Source organism: Haliotis asinina, chromosome 2 (genome assembly GCF_037392515.1).
Source record: "Haliotis asinina isolate JCU_RB_2024 chromosome 2, JCU_Hal_asi_v2, whole genome shotgun sequence".
NCBI lineage: Eukaryota > Metazoa > Mollusca > Gastropoda > Lepetellida > Haliotidae > Haliotis > Haliotis asinina.
Window position 1 is genome coordinate 56047195 of NC_090281.1, and position 21788 is coordinate 56068982.

At 39.6% G+C, this 21788-nt stretch overlaps 1 protein-coding gene across 7 annotated transcripts in view; it reads left to right on the top strand.

The window, feature by feature from the left end:
• Nucleotides 1-21313, top strand: part of LOC137273947 (centrosomal protein of 135 kDa-like) — a 51182-nt gene extending 29869 nt beyond the window's left edge. For 3 of the 7 annotated variants that reach the window (XM_067806861.1, XM_067806863.1, XM_067806867.1), the window contains 19 exons: nt 6946-7074; nt 8201-8416; nt 9379-9444; nt 10847-10997; nt 11165-11421; nt 11966-12184; nt 12785-13021; nt 13290-13367; nt 13471-13622; nt 14429-14699; nt 15050-15105; nt 15393-15561; nt 15986-16096; nt 16317-16502; nt 16899-17108; nt 17433-17635; nt 17941-18045; nt 18213-18362; nt 18764-21313. In XM_067806861.1, coding sequence (XP_067662962.1) covers nt 6946-7074; nt 8201-8416; nt 9379-9444; nt 10847-10997; nt 11165-11421; nt 11966-12184; nt 12785-13021; nt 13290-13367; nt 13471-13622; nt 14429-14699; nt 15050-15105; nt 15393-15561; nt 15986-16096; nt 16317-16502; nt 16899-17108; nt 17433-17635; nt 17941-18045; nt 18213-18362; nt 18764-18896 — 3099 coding nt within the window. In that variant the 3' untranslated portion in view covers nt 18897-21313. Of the gene's footprint in view, nt 1-2506; nt 2652-4046; nt 4104-4135; nt 4214-6945; nt 7075-8200; nt 8417-9378; nt 9445-10846; nt 10998-11164; nt 11422-11965; nt 12185-12784; nt 13022-13289; nt 13368-13470; nt 13623-14428; nt 14700-15049; nt 15106-15392; nt 15562-15985; nt 16097-16316; nt 16503-16898; nt 17109-17432; nt 17636-17940; nt 18046-18212; nt 18363-18763 lie in introns of those variants that run through there. The other 4 variants (XM_067806868.1, XM_067806866.1, XM_067806864.1 and 1 more) reach the window with 4 other exon arrangements.
• The last annotated feature ends 475 nt before the right edge of the window (nt 21314-21788 follow it).

Consider the following 21788-nt stretch of genomic DNA (forward strand, 5'->3'; position numbering starts at 1 on the left):
AGACTGTTGCTTTAACTTAAGTTCAGACAGGTTGTTTTGTGAACTGGATGTTGTGAGACTTCTGTATGTATCAATGCAGGAAAAAATAGCCTTACATTGTAGGCTTCAGTGATGAAAATGGAAACAAGTAAATGTGGTGACTAGTTGAACAGTGTTCACAAATAGAGTCAGACCCTCTGACAAATCCAGCAGATGCGCAGAGGGTACAAAAGAAGTCTACAACCCGCCTGGCCCTGTGTCTGTATGTTTATCACTGTGACTGAAGTTGTTACACGTGACATGTCACACTTCTTTGTTGATAATTTTAATGCTTATCATAAGAAATGTTAAATGTGAAATGTGTGTTTAATTTTTATTTTTTGAGTCCTGTGAATTTTCATTGGGTCAGACAGAGCCCTGAAACTTACAGAACCCAATGTCCTGTTACTCTGAAAGACTATTTGTAAATACTAGTTGAAGTTAGTAAGTGCATGCTTGTCACTCTGCAGAAGTGGACAGTGGGGTAGTGGTTAAAGCGGTCGCTCATCACACCGAAGACCACGGTTCGATTCCCCTAGCATGGAAGCAGTCAGTTGATGTCACCACATATATAACCACCACTTGATAGAAGTCTTTCTAAATATGTTTGCTTTTCACACTAAAGACCTGGATTCGATTTCCCACATGGGTACAATATGTGAAGCCAATTTCTGGTGTCCCACGCTGTGATATTGTTGGAATATTGCTAAAAGTGGCTTAAAACCTCACTCACTCACTCACTCACTCATAACAAGGAATCAGATGCAGATAGTATCATCTGATTGAAGTCACAAGACTATTTACAAATTCATCACACCACAAGTCATCACCTGATTGGTCCCCAGCATCACTGGCTATGTTTGTGGATGTTGTTCGTTCATCAGTGTCATTTTGTTGACGAAAGTGTTATTATTCTTGCAGGCACTAATTCGTTTGATAAAATGCTATGTCTGTGAAAGTGTTGTAGAGAGGTGAGTGGATACAAAGCATGGGTTTTGGTCTGTTAGATGGACCAATCACATACCTTGACTCTATGCACATACGCTAGTTCTTGGTATTAATTGTGTCTCAGGAGTGATAGAGCATTATAAGTAGGTAAGGTGTCTGTTTGTCATGTCAGGTTTGTTTTCCATAAGGGTACAGAGAGCTGAATGGATATTTGGTGCTGCATAAAGATACCAGTGCACTCTCAAACCTTTTTGCTACAGATTTTTGCACAATGTCCAACCTTTCCAGTACAGTCTCAATACCTGAACAGACAGACTGAAAAACATTTGCAGTGGTACTGATTTTGGTAGTTTGAAAACCTTCAGGTTTCAGGGCTGCACCCATAGTGTATCAGGGTAAAGTTATCAGTCTCCAGCAGCTTGAAATTGTAGATTCAATGACTTGGGGGATGGTATGTCTCTCTAACCTAATTGCGTGGGTTGTCATGCTGTCAATCACTACACTGATATCATAGACCCTATATTATTTCAGAATCTTGCTGAACAATAGACATTGCAGTACCTAAATTGTGAAAACGTCCTCATGAAATTTTGCAACCACTGTAAACAACACTGACGCAGTGTCTCTCTTTTGGTTGTCAGAATACAACTGATAGGATATGCTTTTTTGTAAGGAAGGAACACCTGTTCTATTGAGGGATATAATTTATGTAGTCTAAAATCTACACATATGTTTGTGTGTATAGTGTCCACACAATGTTACTCACTGTGGAGTGATTTGTGCCCAGGGATATTGCTCCATGGGATAGTGAGGTTGACATCTGCTTTCATCTTGATAGCAATTGTTGAAACAGGCTTTCAGATATTGTTGTCAATATTGATATAGTGTATTAACACAGAGTTTGATTTACATTTTGTTGTGTTGGCTATGTCATGTATAGTGTTATCCATACCTGTGAGTCCTTCAACAATTATAGCCAGTCAAATGGAGATTTATATGGTTTGATCAAGTTTGCGTTTCGTGATGCAAGTTGCAGCAATTTGGCAGAAATACATGTGAATATTCTGTCTGTTGGGGTATAATGATTAGAATTATTGATTTGGCTATGACAGTCTTATTCATCACTTCAAGCTGATGCATTTCTTTTCCTGTTCAGTATACAAAATGTATATCCAGTTATATTTCCAAATATAGACAGGTTGTTTCCAGGTTTGTTTGTCTCAAGTTTTATGTATTGTTCCTTTTGTACATTTTCTTCAGTATTTAGACATTTGTTTTGTTAATGGGAGTATATTTGATGCATATAATATTCTGTCCTTTGCTAGCTGAGGAACTTTTTACTACTTAAAGTCAAGCCCTAAATGTGAAGAAATCTTATTAACATGACTGTACCCTGACAACAACCACTATTTGCCAGTTATGAATTATCTCACAATCATTGTTAAGTACTTCATTGAATGTTTGGCAAGTAGGTGGACCCTGGCTTTACAAGATGTCTGAGCCACACTTGATAGTTACCCTGGGTATTATGTCACACTATTGTACACAAGTCAGTCAATGGTCTTAGTTGTTCACGCCGGATTGAATGGCAGACAAGAGTTAGGCAGGTTCTACCGCCTACAGCAGGTGTACTGTTGGGGACAAAGCCCAGTATTACCTCACTGTGTACAGCTTTACTCACCCATGTAAGTCAGGGCTTTGGTGCTGGGTATTAGATGATAATTGTGATCTGGAGGAACTCTTGTCACAAAGTCATTGCTTTGTATTAAATGACTTATGACATTGGTGGAAACTTTCATATATGTTTAAAGAGATGAGTAAGTATGTTTTATTGAAGATTGTTGTTTTCCATTCTCTTCCCACAGAGGTTACTTGTCATATCTTCCTACGAACCTCGGTTCTAATGCCGCCATATTTCGCGGTCCTCTTAAAATCCCCTAGCGGCAAAAAATGGCAGCAGATTTATCTCCCTTTTCTGTCCACTCAGAACACGTGTTACATCGACTTAGATTCAATTTGACAAATGCAAGCAATGTGGAGAAACAAAAATGACATATCTGAGTTCTGTCTAGAAGAAACATTTGAGTATCACGCTCAGGAAGAGGTTCTAGTTTTCATGATGCATCCGGAAATTACTGAGATCTTTCGAACAATCACTTTTGAAACAAGGTCACTGATTGCACTACTAAATCTGATTGCCTCCAATCACAAGTCATGAATAGTCACACCATGAAAGGGTCGTATTAGATCAGAGGCTACACAGGAAGATGTGACAAGTAACCAATGTGGGAAGAGAATGGTTGTTTTGCTGTGAACATGTTTTTTTTAGTTTTGTGTGAAGTAACTGCAGGAGGAAAGAATTTATGTTCATCTCATCATTGTAATGTTAACTTATACATATAATGCTAACCTGGCATATTGTAAGTCTGCCTCCAAGACCCAAGAGAATAAATTAGAAACAGAGTCAATACTGAGACTAGAATGATTGGACAAGTCTAGATCCTCTTAGCTTTGAAGTTAAGACTTGTTCTTAATTCCTTTATGGTATTACATATTATAGCGTTTGTAGATATGTATATTTAAATGTGATTGCTTTATTTCTTAGACAAAATGTCTGTCATCAATGTTGTTATTGTATCTTCTGACCATAAGCATGATGTACATGTCTATCTTAAACAAACACTGATTTTTTCAAGCAAGTTAACAAGTTGCAAATATTTTCCCTGCAACTTTGATTCTTGAAAGTAGATCATCATGTAGGTGTTAATGAACTGTTTTGGGTTCAGAAAAAGCATTACAGTGGCTGTGAATATCTTGCATGAATATTATATGTATACTATTTGAGTTTGAACTTTTTATTGAATATTTATGTCCAAAGTCCCTAATGGCCCTCTCCCATAACTTGTAAGAAAAAATATTTCCTGAGAAATCAATGACTCCTCTTAGACAATTTTTTTTTTCTTGAATGAATAGTCTATAAATATGTCGTTCTATATGTAACTCGAGACATCTTTGGTCAGATCAATACTCATGCATGTCTGTAAGCAAGCTGAGTGATTGTAACAGCTCCACTCCTTTCTCCATACTATTTCAAGTACGTGTTGTGATATGTCCAGACTTGCTCTCTAATCTAGGAGGTAAAGAACTCCAGAGTCGAGTGCAGATTGGCAGTTCCGTTTGAGTAAGCATGACAGGAACCCAAGTGCACAGCTGACTACAGGATATTGGTGGGCCTGGAACTAAATCAGTTAGTTCTAATCTGATAATGAGAAATGTAGCTGTTGTATGATGGCTGTTTGTTTGTCATGGTACGATGTAGGATATGACTGTGGCATGCTGTACTGCATGACAACCTGTGTATCAATTACCATTTACAGACAGGGAATTAAGCTGGTTGATTGAAGTACATGTCCTTATTCAGTAATATTTGTGGTAGCATATTTTTCAACAAATAGCAAGACCCCATCAATAGGAATATGTAGATTAACATTTCTGTTGTGTATTTTTTGCAAAGTAAGTACTTTAATCTTAACTTACAGACAGTACTAATTCTTACTACGATAGGTTTAGAATTTATTGGCTCAGTGGGAACAGATGCCAAAGGCATTTCAGTTACACTTTATGCATCATATAGACATGTACATTATGCATGTACAAGGAATTAAACTGGTAATGAAGGCAGTCTGTGACAGGAAATGATTCATACTTATGATTCAGACTGTTATTGAATCATTGTCAACTAAGAAAGAAACATGTAAGTAACTTAGCTGAAATAGGAAGTTCACACTTCAGGTCAGCTTAACTCAGAAGCAGATGGGCAAAGTATTTATAGGTACATAAACTTTTAAACTGGTTTCCAAAATGTTATGCTATAAGTAAAGTATTTTTGTTTCTCCAACTGCCTAATTTTCTTCCCATACTAACTGTTTAATAAAAGATGCTTTTAGAAGGTAATGCAGCAAGACTCTATCTAAAGGAATCCGTAGATCAACATTTTATTGTTCCAATGAATACTCGAGGTTTTTTGTGAATGGCAAAAATTGTTTGTTTTTGCACAACTTTGTGTAGAATATTGATATTGCAGTCACCATGTTTACCATCTTGCTGCCACTGTGTGCCCAGTAAATGCATGCCATAGAAATTTCCTAGTATTGATTTATTTATAACCTGAGGTTGTAAAAGAATTCACTACAAGTAGCTTGACAATAGCTTCACCTGTACAAAATGGGATTAGTTGTAGAAATTGATAGTGTGAAATAGCTTTCTCATATCCAGGCTAAACAATAACCCTGTTTCCTTATTCAGGTGAATTTGGAATTAATTTTTCATCATTGTCTCTTAAATCTGTGGCATTATGAAACTACATGCTGATACTGAAATGTCCATGGTGGGTTTGATAACCTGAAGCCGTACGTACAGTGCCAGAGAAGTTGGTAAGATTGATTTTGTGATTTGTAACCGGTTGATCAAGCTGGGGACCAGCAAATCAATCGGCCCATTGTACTTCACACACTCACAAAAGACGAGCTTTGTGTTTTGCATGCCTCACTGATGGTAGTAAAATTTATCTCTGTTCGGTGTTGTGCATCAGATGGTGGTAGCATGTATCATGGCAGTGGTGGCAGAAAAAGGTTTTACTCAGGTCAAGGATTGTCTTCCATTATAGTTTTATTCTGCATCTGCTGTGAAATAGATGGTGTTGCTTTTCTGATTATGTATTGTGAAAGTATATGTCATTTCTGATACCAGTGAAGTTCACATAAAGTAGTCAAGTATTTACACAATGTTAGATTGTCTTTGGCTACAGTCGGGGTATCAGTGAAATTAATATTGTCGCAGATCAACAATGACCTGTACCTTTATAGATATGGCGTCCTGATCCCATAGCCAGGACCACAGGAGGTCTGTTTAACTACTGACCCGCACTCTGTTCTGTTGTGTTCTGTGCTGGAGTTGTTTTTGCTCTCAAATCATTAACGGTCAGATTTCTGACCAATTGATATGGTGATCACATGTACCATACTACAAGTGTGCTACCCTTTATCAGTATCTGTCTCAAGAGCAGTAGAGTAGCCTAGTGGTTGAAGAGTTCGCTCATCATTATGAAGTCCCATGTTTGATTCCCTATGGGCACAATGTGTGAGACCTGTTTCTGGTGTCCCTTGCTGTGATATTGCAGGAAAATTGTTAAAAGTGAGTAAAAGCAACCTCACTCACCCTCTGAATGTTTGTCCGCTGTGCTGTACTACAGAACATGGACTACTGTCAGTCTTTCAGCATGCTTACTGTGTGTACAACATTACAGACTTGTTGGCCTGTGTCAATATCTCCCAACAGGCATGTTCTGGTGCCATACTACACAAGCACTGGCCCTGTCAATATGTCACTCAGATTCCCAGTTCATACCCAGGAAGTAATTGTTAGTGCCCTGTAGTGTAATCAGCTGGAAACTAAGATCCATGGAAGGAGTTATGTGTATTGACACCAGGGGCAGATGAGATATGGTGATTATTGTGATGCGTTCAGTTCACAATGATTTCCCAACCCAGGCTTGATCAGGCCATAATTCAAGTGGCACAGAGTTCAATAATGATCCAATGTTACTGTGTTAGCACAAAATAACAGTAGAAAGCTGGATACCACATGGAACCTTGTCAGACATTGTCCTTCATCTGATAATTAGGGACTCATTGGACAGTGATAATCAATTACATGATGTGTACGTTCAACAATTACTCTGCTAAATCCAGTCCACAGAAAAAACACAAACATTCTGATGGAAACGAGATAGAGGGAGGGACCAATGAGAGAGGAATTTTCAGAAAGTCTAGACTTGTTGCATTTAGGGCCATAGTATTACAATAAGAGATAGATGGAATGGAAAATTTTTCAGCAACTATTTGATACAATTTTGTGGTTTTGTACTGTGTCTTGTTGTTGTTAATGTCTTGTTGTTAATGTCTTGTTGTTGTGTTCCAGGTTGAAGGAAGAGATGAGGAAATAGAGAGGATGAGCAGGATGTTGGATGGCGGCCGCCCGGCCGATGTGGTGGCTCTCGAGTCGCGCAACCGTGCCAACGAGCGGATGATCTCCCACCTCAACATACAGGTGAGTTACACCCTTTCTCATACTCATTAGCCCTGTTTTTAGTGTTATTATTCATCTGTCATAATATGTACAATTTGAGAATAGGGGTTTTTGTATACATACTTCATAGTAACTGTCAAGAAGATCTGGTTGGTGATGTACTCTCATGAGTAAGGTGGGAGGTTAGTTGTAAAAGTGAGAGTTGTGTTTGACTCCAGAGGAGTTGTGTTTGACTCCATGAAGATTTGAATCCCACTCAGGGTAGACCAAGCTGGAACATTGCCAGTAGTGTCATACTGTACAGTGACCTGCACCCTGGTCCTATGGATGGAACATGAACTTTGAAAGCGGGATCTTGGTGGTTCGGTCCACAACTATGGCATACAGATGTTAGATGATGGTGTTTTTCCTACCTGGTGCTGAGCATTAAAGAGATGACAAAAACCAGTCAACTTGGAATCAGCATACTTTGTCTTGTCAAATATCCATCTTAAACAGTGGCATGGTTTCTCAGTTGACTGTCCCTAAAATCAATTCTCAACAAAATACAGACACTCTCACTTGAAAAGAAGCACGTGAATGCAGACCCCCATTTCACTGTGACTCACCTGTAAACCTCTCTACTAGTAACTCAGGTACATATGTATATTGTTGAGTCAATCAGTCTGTCTATTAAAAGGAGAAAACAGTCTGTGCTGTTACAGTTCACCAGCAACTCAGAATAAGTCTTTTACTACTATGTCAGACTTCAGGGATCACTACGGAGCAAATGGTCATTGGGGAAAATCTCTTCCTTAATCTGAACAATGGAATTTTCAGAAGTAATAACTGGATATTTCGATGTTATTTCGTAGTGTAAACATGTATAAGTAATAGGGAATTTCTCCCTGTGTTAAAATTTTAATGGGATGTTTTGTATTTCAGTTGGTAGAAATCCCCAAATCCTCTTTGGGGTGCACATGGGTTGTGATTAGTCATGTATGCCAGTCAGACAAGGTTGCACTAGTACATCCCAGCTTCGAAATGTTTTGTTTCAAAGAAATGAGATGAAGCATTACATCATGAGTTAGCTCCAGTTTAGTAAAGCCATAGCTGTTTTCACGTATTATGAAAGCCTGTGTGTTAATAATTGATTCTGCCCGTGTAGGTGGACTTCTTGAGTAACAAGAACCGAGAGCTGGAGAGAAAGCTGCATGACTCCAACTACAAGATCTCAGATGCAGACTCCAAACTGATGAAACGTCAGTCCCAGATCCGTGATTTGGAGGCAGAGCTTCAGGATGTGGACCGCATTGCCAAACGTATCCAGGGGGACAAGGAGAAGGTGGTGAAGACAGCTGACCGGGAGATGCTCGAGGCGAAGGTAAGGACGTACACCAGGGCATGGATGATGTCAGGGTTAGGACTAATCTAAAGATGGTGCCATTGTGCTGAGCTTGTTCCACGTCTTAGTGAAGGAAATGAATGGAATCTTGTTTCGGTACTGATAAAAAAAATGTTTGTAATGGTCAAAGATCAGTTTATCTATTTGATTGAATTGTTTCTACATGCATCCTCCTGTTGTTCTCTTAACTTTTTAGTAATATAGATCAGATCAGGTCAGCATGGTTGATGACATGGCATCATGCGTGATGACAGTGATTGTTGCAATTTGTTTTTTCATTTCCTGATTTCTCTGGTCGAGATTTGATTATACACATGTGACCCTGACTTAGCTGGAATATTGCTGAAAATATTCACTCAATCAAGTCTAGAAAAGTTCAATGTTTTCTTCTTTGTGCATGGAAAAAGTTTTTAATTTTATCTTTCTCTTGTATGAATATTTCTAGCTGTTAAATTGTTCTCTTTCCGTTGTCTAGCATTCATTTTTGCTATGAATGTCAACAGTTTAATAGCTAATATGTAGTCTGCCTGAATCAGCTAGTTTCTAGTTTTTTGTGATGTTATTGTAGATATATTGTAGTCTATTACATTTCATTTCTGTTGTGAGACAGTTGATAGCATTTTAGTGATGGGTCTTTGATATATAACTGCAGGTTTTCATCCCATCTCAAGCTGCCTTTCTGTGACTGAAACACTGTTCAAATGGCATTAGAGGGCATTTTCCTCAGTCTTTTCTGCTTTATCACACTGGGGTTTTTTGTTGTCTTTTTTTTTGTAGTAATATGAAGACTAATGAGATGATTCTTGTTTCACCTATGTTAGATCCTTCCACCAGTATCATAGTCACATGACGGAGATGTTTCAAATACAACATAGAATGATATCACTCCCTCACTGTAGTGCTTGTATAGTCGCCTCACTCACACAATATGTCGCCTGCAGGAGGAGTTGGAGAAATCTCGGTTCGAGCTGGAGGGACTCGACTTGACTGTGGCCCAGTACAAGACTGTAGGTGTCCCCACTGTGCCTACCAGCTGGTTAACCAGTTCATACTGACTGTAGACAATCTCCATAGTCATACTAATCTAATACTGGAAAATAGTGTTACTTTCAACAGATATATTCTTGCATAGAAAAGTTCACAGAAAAAATTAATGCTGATGAAATTTGTAATCATGTTGCTAAAAAAAAGCTTGTGAAAGAATTATTCATTTGATAAAGTAAACTAATCAAGAACTATTTAGCAAGTCTGAAATGAATGTCTAAATTACAATAAATAACAAAATTTGTTGGAACGAGTAATTCATTCTTGCATAGAAAAGTTCATAGAAAAATTAATACTGGTGAAATTTATAATGATGTTGATAAAAAAGTTGTCAAAGAGTTATTCATTTATTAAAGTTGATTGAACTAATCAAGAAGTATTTAGCAAGTCTGAAATGAATGTCTGAATTAAGTTATATTACAAGAAAATTGTTGGAACGAGTAATTTCACTGATGGTATTAATGTGTACTACAGCATTAGTCGTTCATATATGTAACACAAAGGCAGTAACACTGAGATGATTGAAAGTAGGATATTAATGCAGAATTGTGTTTCATGCTGACCTTGTCTCTTGAGATCTTACTTCATTGCATTTATGCATTCATGCATTTATGCATTCTTCCATGTTTATGGCTCAGAATAAACAGTATTTGGTAGAAATAGTAATGTGATATGTTCAGGAAATGTTACTTGCTAAAATGTCGGATCACTTTGTGTGTCTGCTTGTGATGAAATAAGAACTGAACATCCTTAGTAGATTTTTCGTTGTCCTCTTCTACTAAGTACAAAACCAGAGGCTTGATTCACAATGCTTAAATAACTAATCGTGTCAGACATCAGACAAAAGATGTCAGGTTTACTTAGTGACATCAAAAATGAGATGGGGAAAAAAGTATTTAAACTTGTTAGATAAAATTGAAAAATTAATTTGACTTTCATGAAAATGAATTTGAAAATAATTGCTGTTTGTTTGCCAGATATTGATCATTTAATGAGTTACATGGCTATGATTTTCTCAGTGAATTTCTCAACACCTTTGAAACAGACACAGCTCAGATATATCAATAAGCACATGTAAGCACTTTGTGTTGTTTGTTGTGATTGCTCCTTGTTACACTGTACGATGTAAATCTTTATATGGTTTCCGTTTAATTCTAAGCTGTTGTCTCGTGTGGCCATCTCAGTATTGCATGTAGTTCTAAATCTAGCCTCTAGTAAAAGTCACCTTGCTTTTGAAAAACTGCTTTGATATTTACAATCATTTCTTTAATGGAACTTGGATTTTCAATTTATCAGTAAGAGAAAATAGTTTTAAGAACTACCCTTTTCTCAAGAAATGTTCTGAATATTTCCTCTTGTGTCTAGGAAACAAAACGTTTGTCAAAGGAGCTTTCTGAGATGAAGATCAGGCTTTCTTCAAAAGAGAATGAGAACATTCGTTTGGAGGGTCTTCTTGACCGCATCGAGGAGGAGAAGCGACGTCTCAGTCAGCGATGCAACAAGATGACCGCCAATGGTGAGATCTTGACCCATAGGGATAGTTGTGTTGTCATAGTTACATGGACGACTTACACTGATGTAATTCTTCTAATTTTGGTTTATTAGAATACATTTGAAAAATGGTAGATTAGACATATTTAAATACCTTATTCATTAACTGGGATCTTTCTATTGGGCATATAGAGAAGGAGTTAGTCCTGGAGATTGAGCGTCTGAAACGAAAGAATGGTCCAGTGAAGAAGGGCAAGATTCCAAGCAAGCTGGATGCATTTATCCGCAGTGTGGAGGAGGAGAGAGATTACTACCGTGAGCAGGCCGAGTCGCTGCAGCGTCTGCTACGTGGTGATGCTCCTCGAGCCCGCAGCCCTATCAGGTCTCGACCTTCATCCAGAGCAGGAAGTCCAGTCAGGGAGGCCACACCATCAAGATCAGACAAAAAGGTTAGAGACTGCATCTACGTATAGTTTATTCAAAAGAAATTAAGGAGCAAAGATGTAGAAAGTGTATTTGTGCACAAGCTAAAAATGTTTCCAACATAAGACATTGTTGAAGAGTTTCTCTAGAAAGAAACTAAGATTCTAATTTGTCAGTATGGTTAACAGTAGAGGGAATCTACCTCTAGTTATCCCTATTTCATTTCAGATATCAACTTTACTTTTGTTTCCTTATTTATGCTCATCAGTATATGTTTTCATCAAAATATGTTATTTCCTGATTGAAAAAGCAGGTCATTTATATCTTCCAATACGATTCAGGTCCTAAATTTTCAAGGCTCTCTTAGCGCTAAGATAGTCGTAAGGTAATGTCAAAGTATGGCACTTACGACTATCTTAGTGCATAGAGAGCTTCGAAAATCTAGGCCCAGGTTAGTGATTGAATAGCACTCGGTGAGGTGAATGATCCATGGAGAGTTGCTGCCTGTCACTGCCTGTTGACTGTATTGATGTACCACCTAGTATGACACTACTCCTCACTGTTGTACAGAGCATTGTGCAGTATGAGACCATCTTGCGGGTCCTGGAGGAGGAGAAAGACTACTACAAGAGGGAGTATGAGGCCCTCAAGGCCCTTAAGCGATCAGCCACACCCATCAGATCCTCACCCACCAAGGGTGTGGTGGAAGAGGCTGAGATTAGTCGCCTAACTCGGGAGAGGGATGAACTGAAGGGACTCCTTGACAAGTTTGAGAGACATATGGCTGAGGTAGGACATATCCAGGCACATATGAATAGTTTTAGCATTTCATGATTAGCAGGAGAAGCAGCAAATGAATCTGCCATTTACAGTCATCTCAACTTCATGGCTGTTGATGTTGAGAAAGGAAACAGTAAATCTCAGATGTGTTATTTACTGCATCAAATATTGTTCCTTGATGGCCCTGTGGCCCAGCGTTGTGGTTAACCCTTCGCTTGGCAACATCTGTGAAGCCCATGGTCAGTTCCCTAATTCTGATGTCTTGACTATTTGTTTCACAAAGTCATGCTGAGGCCTTTATTCATTATCCACCTATTTGAGAATATTGGGAGGATGTCAAGTCAGCATGTCCATCTGTTCATTATCTGTTTCCCATTTCCAAAGCTGAACTCATGGTTTGTCGAAATTTTTCTGTATGAAACTCAGTATGCTGATCAATGTAGCAATGTTGATGGTTTGAATGTTGAAAAATACTGAACTGAAGGCATCCAGTGAAACTGAACTGAAATTAGTTGCCAACTCATTTTTAAATTGCTCCAGACCAGGATGACCTGTCATCTCCTGGTGACTCTTGCTTTGTAAAAGCAGCAACATTATGTTTGTTGACAGATCCAGGCCAACGTAAAGGTGCTGACATCTGAGCGGGACAAACTCAACAGCATGTATGAGGAGACACGTGATGAGCTGATGCGACTGAGGAGGGAGCTGGTCATCTCTCCCAAATCCCCCAAACCATCTCTTGCAGCTCAGGCCCTCCTCCGACGTGCAGAGAATGAGCGTGACGATGTCGTCGCTGACCTCCGCCGCCTCACCACGGAGCGAGACAGTCTACGAGAACGCCTCAAGGTAACAGCAGTAACTTGGAGTGTCTGTCTGTTTCGGACACGTCTATTTGATGCAATGTGAGGGTACATAAACAAACATACTAGGCACGTCAACCTCACCCTCCTAACAAGTAAACAACTGATAATGGTTTGGTGTTGTATCAGGCAGTTTGGCTGAGGAGGAATTTAATTGAATTTTAATTCAGTTTGTTGCAAAATGATTATAGCAATAATATGATTGGATAAAATATTGCCATAAATGTGTAAATGTTTTCTTTCTTTGCACCCAGATTGCTACTGAGACATCTCTGTCTGACCGAGCTCGTCTGGAACAGAGGGTGGAAGATTTAGAAAATACACTACATACAGTAAGTATAACCGTTTTAAACATCACCACAGTTCAAAGCGGAAACCTGTTTTGATATTTCTAGACATGTAGTTTGTATGATCACGGACCTGATTTCTGTTTAGGTGGAAGCTGAGCGGAATGAATACATAGTACGGGTGAATGTTCTCAAGGAGGAAATCAAAACATTAGAGGAACAGTTGAAAGACATGTCCTTCAGGCTGACAGAGGTGACAGATGACGCTTCCAAGGTCAGGTCCACAGCCAGCCAGATGAAGTAAGCATTCCACTCTATTGAGCTTCCCGTGTCACCATTGTCACCAACATCCTTCTGAATGTCTTCTCCCATATCAATGAGGAGTATATTTCACAATGATGTTAGGGGCGATGGAGTAGACTAGTGGTTAAAGCATTTGCTTGTCACACCGAAGACCTGGGTTTGATTCCCCCCATGGCTACAATGTGTGAAGCCCATTTCTGGTGTCCTCAATGTGATATTGCTGGAATACTGCTAAAAATGATGTAAAACTCTCTCACAATGATGTAACATTAAACATTTTAGGCGCTGTGGAATGTGTTTCAAGGCACATGGTTACATTTACATATAAAGATTCTGCTGGCTTTCAGTCTTTTCATGTTGAATATTCATAGCTGGTTTGTCATGGACCATCCGTCCCCCTCGGCATTATTCCAGCTATATGACAGCAATCTGCAAATAATCAAGTCAGGACCAGACAAACCAGTGATCAGCATCATGAGCATCGATCCATGCAATTAGGATATGATGGCATCCAAGTCAGCAGGCCTGACCACCCAATCCCGTTAGTCTCTTCTAATGACAAGCATGGGTCACTGAAGACCAGTACTAACCCCAATCTTTACGGGTCTTTGACTATACACTGTTATTTGATAATAATTCACACAGCAATGTTAATGAGGCAAGTGTATGTTGTAGTCAAAAGTATGTCTGTATATACAATGTATTGTTTGGCCGAATGTGGGGCAAATTACACATCTTCTCTTATGACCAGGTGTATGTTATAGTCAGAACTATGTCTATATATATGATGTATTGTGTGACAGAATGTTGGCAGAGGAGAATGAGAAGTCTCTAGAGGAGACTCAGAGACGCCTCTCCCGCCGCGAGGGAGAACTGCAATCTCAGGAAGAAAGATCTGTAAATCTTGAGGAGCGTCTTGCAGAGTTGTCCAGAGCTTTGCAAATTGCCCGAGACGAGGGCAATCAGCTCCGCAACACAATTAACGCCATGGACCGTGAGAAGGACTCACTACAGCTCACTGTTGATGAGAAAACGGAGAAGCAAGCACAGCTGAATAATGAACTCCATGACAGGGTTAGTGTGTGTAGAGATGTTCAGCTGCAGCAGTTCACATGGAACAGAGCCTCACTGAATGCTGCAATATATAGGGATCCGTTCAGTCAGATTGTTTCGGCTTTAGGTGAAGGGTATGGTAGAAATCTTAAAATATTATGTCTGAAAATAAGTGTCTTGAATTAAAAAGTGTTGAAATGAGCTGAATGAGTCATATTTTTCATTGTCATAAAAATATTATTATTTAAGTTACAACCAGAGTTTGATAATATCTTTGTGTCTTCGGGTGAATGGGAGGTGTGGAATCTATACATGTATTTTTCTCTTCACTGGGTTATTTGTTTCAAGCTTGTGTGACTCTTGTCTTGCAGGAGAGGTTTATTAGTGATCTCAAGATTCGGGTGTCTGAGCTGGAAGCTCAACTTGGGTGAGTTTACTGGAATAGTGTCATGCTATTTGATGTGAACATCAAGTATTGTAACAATGTCTGTGGTATTTGACATGCTGTTGTATTTAACTAGACGATACTGCATATGCCTGATTTAGTTACATGTCAGTGAGTATAGGTAGTAACTGACTCGATCTTCTTCCTCAAAGCTGGTTCACTCTTTATTTCGGTGTATTTGAGTTGTTGTCTGCATGATGAATAATGTTTAGATCTGCCCTATTTAGTACTACTGCTACCATTGTTTAGTGGTTCCCTCTACTCCCCAGACATGCCAATGAGAACTTGAACCTGAAGGACAGGGAGTTGAAGAGCATGAGGCGTCAGCTGGACTCCACTGGGGAGGATCTGACGGAGACCAGCCGCAGCAAGGACATTGCACTGAGGGAGAACCGGCGGCTCCAGGACGACCTTGCCGTCATGACCAAGGAGAACCAGGCAAGTACAGCAGCTGGAACATACTTAGTTACTGCCTACATACCAGTCTGTAACAATATACATGTCTCATATACAGTACCAAGGTCCCTAGATATTACTCAGGTCCAAAGGTCATTGCTCAGTTCACCCATAAAGTTCCTGTAGTAATCCAAGTTTGCATCTCCCATGTCTGCCATGCATTACTGACATCCCCATGTATTACTGAGATCCATGCCCCCACATTACTCAGGTCACTTATACATTATCCAGGTATTACAACACATTTCCTAGGTCACCCTACATCACTAAGGTCAAACCATACGTTACTGAGGTTTGCGTGTGGTGATGGGGCCAGCTGGATAACCAAAGTACCACACATTTTCCAGTGCCAAGCATAGCTTCTACAGATTCCCTCACATTATCGCCTGTGGTTGCCATTTTACAGAAGCTGAACCAGGAGCTGCAAGATGCCCTGGAAGAGCGGGAGCAACTCAAGGTCCAGGTCCAGGAGTACATCATCGAGGTCAAGCGCACTGAGGACGTCCTTTCATCCAAGGTAGGATAAGTCTCTTGAGCTGTCTGTTCCTATATAGCTTGCACAGAAAAAGGAATGACTTAGTACAACTTTATGTTGAAATGTAAGAGGAAATGAATGAAAGTATTGAGAACTTGCCGTAAGACGCTTCATAAGTACAAGTTGAAGTGCGTCACATTTGCCAAACAGATCGACTTGTATTCAGACTCTTGTGCTGATTCACATTGTTGTATGTGTTCAGGAGCAGGAGCGGTCAGACTTACTAGAGCAGTACCGCCGGCTGTCGATGGAGGCAGAGCAGTACCAGACCACCAGCCACCAGCTGGAGAGCGAGGGATCCAACCTGCGACTAGAGCTCATGACGAAGGACTCTGAGCTGCGGCGCTACCGTGACAAGACTGAAAACTTGGAGAGAGAGGTCCAGGAGGTAAGACTTGAAGTCCTGCACTTGCTTGAATGACATCGATCATTCATACATTTCGTCTCTATTTGCGATGGTCAAGGATCGCATTGATTTTCAGTAAACCATGCTCGTCATGAGAGATGGTTGATAACATCAGATGGTATCTCTTGCTAAATTAGTTGATTACTTACAACTGAAGTCATGCAGCTGGAATATTGCTGAGTGTTGTATTATAGAAACCATGTAACTGAAAATATTGTTGCATATAAAACTTGGTAATATTGCACCATGCTTTTACAGAAACAATTGGTAAAGACAGTGTCTAAAAACTGAATTGACCTTGATAAGCTATTTTCGTTTTCCATCTGAGAAGTGTCACTGGGATGTGTGTTCAGCGAGATATTGTTTCTGTTGCTGCAGCATCTGTCAGCCCAGCAGTCGTACGAGATCCAGCTATCGAACTTGACCCGGTCGGTGGCCACATTAGAGGAAAGTCTACGGCAGACAGAGGAAGACAAGCAGAACCTGCTGGCTGACCTGACTGCTGTCCGTGAGATGTGCAGCCGTCTGGAGGGCGTGAAGGAGACCCTGCAGAGACAACTCACCTCTGCCTCCCTTGACAAGGAGCAGGTATGCAGAGCCTTGTACATACGCGTGTTCATATTGTCTCATGTACTTGGATGAAGTCAGTATCACAGAATGTTTCATATGTTGTATATTTGGCTGGATTGTGGAACTTCTGGACAAAGAGATTAAACAGATTAGGCTCATTTGGAGAGGTGAAATTTACCTTCTCAGCTATTGTTCCCAGAGGTTGCTGCTTGTTTACAGTTTTCATTGCTTCTGTATTGTAGATCTCTATATTAATGTTCAGAATGTTCTGATGTTCTCTAACCTGCCAGATAACAAGTAGAAGGGCCCGTTATCCTTTGATACACTCATTTCTGTCTGTAGTTGGCAAGTGTCATTGAGGACCTGCGCCAGGAGGGTGAGCTGCTGAAGGGCCAGGTGTCATCAGAGCGAACAGCTTCCAAGAACCTGGAGAGTCTCCTGCAGAACAATCGTGAGAAGGAGTTCCAGTTCCAGCTCACCACCCAGGAGAGGAATGCAGAAGTCCAGATGCTCAAGGACAGGCTGTCACTCAATGAGAGCAAAATGTGAGTCAAGTCATGTGTTGGTTTGTGCAGCAAGTACTAGCTCCTAGTATTGATGTTATGGATTTTGAGCTGGGCCCATTGCACAAAGCTGTGATTGTCGAAAGCCTGTGATACATAGAACTTTGTGGAACACAGCCAAGGGAAATAATGAAAGTACTAGTGTATTTTATTTGCAAGAAGGACATTGTTGCACAACCTTCAGCGGTACAACTGTACAGTCAGAATTAGGGGAAAAAATCATTTCATCTTACCATCAATGTGTACTCAGTATCCCAGTGTATTGATTGATCCTGATTTACCCGCAGCCAAAGTCAGAGTCGAGAGATTGCGTCACTGAGGACCAGGAACGTGGAGCTTGAGGGAGACGTAGAGAGACTCCGTCGACAACTCACAGGGGAAAGGTTCGAGAGGTATGTATCATCAACCAGATCCCGTAGCAGTAGCAGTAGCAGTAGATGATGATGAGGAGGAGGAGGATGACATCGATGATGACATTCACAAGGTTTGGCTTAGCAAGATTCTATTATGTACAGGCCTTAGTGTTGAGCAAATGTAAATGATGTGATTTTGTTTCCAGAGAGAGGGCTGTGCAGGAGATGAGGAGACATGGGCTCAATCCACCAGTTATGATATCAGAGTATTCATCCTCAATCACTCGTGTGTCAAGGTCACTAAGTCCAGGGAGGGCAAGGTCGCGCTCAAGGTCAAGATCACCTAGTCCTAGCAGGTAGGTTTCGGTATTGATGTAATAAAAGTCACGAGGAGTTTGTTCATGCAGTCAGACTTGTTCAGATAGATGTAGGAAATCTGTAAATGAAAGAGTCCAGTGAAAATGCAAGTTAAAAATTGTCCCTAGCAACCTGTGCATGTTGTAAGAGATAACTAATGGAACTGGGTGCTCAGAATTGCCATCTTGGCTCATACCATCGTATCCTTTTGTGTATATTAGTGCTCATCATGTTAGTCACTGGATTATCTTATCCAGACCCAGTTATTTTGCTTCTTTAAAACAAAGAAAGTTCCATGAAATAACTACATTGTTGCCATTTTCTTCCTGTTCCTTGATGCTTCTTGAATGCATCTTTCTTTTGCAATTGTTGGTCATACTGTAATCTGTTAATGATCCAGATATCGCAGTCCAGACACTTCCATGTTGAGTTCCTCCATCCGTCGTCGGTCACCAGAACGTACCAGCTTCATCGGACAGGATGACGACCTCCTGGAAACTTCACCAAAAAGCTACAGTCAAGATGTACTGTAAATGCTGTGACATCAGAACCAACATCTTGATTTCCAGGGAATGTTGTGACAGCAGGCACAGGATTACTTCGATAAACAGATCAGTCACTGTCAGAAATTTGTTTGACATGAAAGATAAAATCTCCATCCTTGCATAACATCTGAGTATTATATTTTATCGAAGTCTTTGTATTTGCCTTGTATCATACTGCACATATGATGCATTTTGTCAAAGATGAGATATGACAATCCAGTATACCATACCTCTTCCTCTGAATTAAGATAAGAATGGAAGTCGAGTTGAATAATTCTGTGCCAGTTCCTTGTAATCACATACTAACATTGGACTTGTAGCAGAGGAACATCACTGCCAAACATTCCAGCCTTCTCTAGTGGAGAGTCGACAAAGGGAAACAACTCATGGCCACTTCCTGTCACTTGAGATATTATTTATTTTAGGAGTATTGTTATGTGTAGCTATGGTTGACTCTATATGTCATGGTTTGTCTTCTTACAGAATGGGAATAGCGATTCCTATGCAAACTTTACAAAGACATCTGTGATAATAAAACAGCATTGAAGATGTAGTTTACTGCTGTCTCCCTTCTAAAGATAAATGTGTATGTTGGACACGGTTTTCATGGTCAAGTAGCCAGTGTTTCTCACTCTTGTTCATACCCTTGTCCAGCATATATATTTGGAAGGGATGTCGTTGCTTTAAGATTTGAAGCTGCAAAAGGTTATACTGTTGATTGTTGTAGGTCAAACCAAGGTATATAGTGTGCAACTCTTGGCATGTCTGTTGTATTTAATAAGCTGGACTGTGATACGTGTTTGTCCTTGGAGCCAGTCATCGTACATGCCGCTTGTGAATGAAGGCTGAAGGACTACATTGTAGCTAGTAACTGCCACGTGATGGCTACCTCTCAACTTTTGCCACAAAGCAGTCTCAGCCCACAGCAATGCGCTTGTCCTAATATGAACTAACAAAATAATGCACCAAAGTCAATATGTCAGAAAACTGTGGGAAGGATATATTTAGGAATATTTTGAACACTTTAACATTTTTCAAAAGATTAACATTTTAGTTTTCAAATCATTATAGTATTGTTTATGTTTATATTATAAAATTCACGGTAAAAGTTATCAATGAAAGTTGGGTTTGTTCACACCACACCAGAAATTATTATTGGACTTTTAGTTAAGATGCCTTGGTGTGAAACAACTTCAACTATAAAATACCCCAATGTGGAATTTAACAGTTTTGCTAATTTGAAGTCAGTTCCCTCTTGTTAATGACGAGTGCTATATTTATTTCTGTTATATTTATTAAAGCTGTGCGAGGCTGGCTCTAGAATTTTGTACTGAAACCTGTGGCATGAAATCCGTCCAATGGTCTGCTAGTTTTACATAGGTATTCCCTCCAACCATCTTTATTTTTTGTGTTCGTGTTTTGTACCAGTATTGTAGATAGATGGATGTACTTTGTTTATATACTACAGTAACAAATATAACAAATAGGTATTGATTTGAAATTGTAGATTTAGTGTGTAGGGAACCAGATAACATCCTCATTTTGGAACATTACATATTTTCTTCTGAAATTCCATATTTACAACTTGGAAACATCAGATATATTTTACATTCTTAGTAGTAATCTCAATATTATTGATGGATATTTTAGTTTTTGAACAAAGTGTACAATGACTAATTGTTTATATATAAATATTTTATTAAATTGCCTTTCATAACTCAATAGTTCATGACCTATGAAACTAATATCAAGGACCCTTCAAGGTGTGCAAGATTAACGTTAGTCACAGATGGACAAGAAAATCATGAAATGTGGCGTGCAGAGGTTTTCCATGTAGTCCTATATATATATTTCTATTTTGTTACATAATCTAACATTGAAACTGTCATAGATATTGTGTAGGAAACTCACAGCTCAGATACATTCCAACCTTTCCACCATGCAGTGTGTGGAACTCTACATTCCAGTAGGGGAGACAACTCATGCAGTCTTCTTCCTAAGCTTCTGTGGACCTGTAGCTACTGCTTGACAGATGAGACTGGTGTGCTCAGCCCTGTAAACATCAGCACTGTGAGTTCATTCCAGTTTATGAAGACTTGGTTTGACAAGGTGCCTATTATGTTCAGTTTTGTTAAATTTATCCACTCTTATCCTCTCCTTTTAAATTGTTCTTCTGGTGTCTCACGTGTGTACAAGAATCATCTCTCAGAAGACTGAATATTTTCCAACTTCTGACACTCTTGCTGGAAACCCACAGTGCAATGTTTCTATGGTGGTAATAGCATTATTCCAACGAAGGATCGTCTTCCATCAACACGCCTCCATTACCATACTGCCTTATGATGTCTGCAGATGTAGTTGATTCTGATCTGTCCACTCCTCAATAAATTATGTCCATAATCAAAGTGGGTCTGTCATTTCTTTAGTGGACTTTTTATTGAAAAACTGACTGATTCAAGGACCAGACTTGACAGTTTTATTTTGGTTAATAAACAGTGTTGTCAATATTCTGAAAGTTAATCTCTTGAGTTTTCAGTGAAAACCTTAGAAGGTTAGCTTCCATTTTGGGAAGGGAAGTGGGGTGGCTCGTCACGCTGACGACACAGGTTCGATTCCCCACATGCATACAATTTGTGACACCCATTTCTGGTGTCCCCTGGTGCTGGAATATTGCTAAAAGCGGCATTAAAGCAAACTCACTCTATTTTGGATGGTTGCTTGTAAAGACTTTCTGTGACTCAGGGTTCAAATCTGCCATGAGTCTGGGTTTTTCCACAACACTTATCGTGACTTGTAATATAATCGCAGTGTTTCAGTCTGAATCATCAACTTGTGAATAACTGTAGAAGAATATGGATTTGCTATAAAAGTAATTTATTG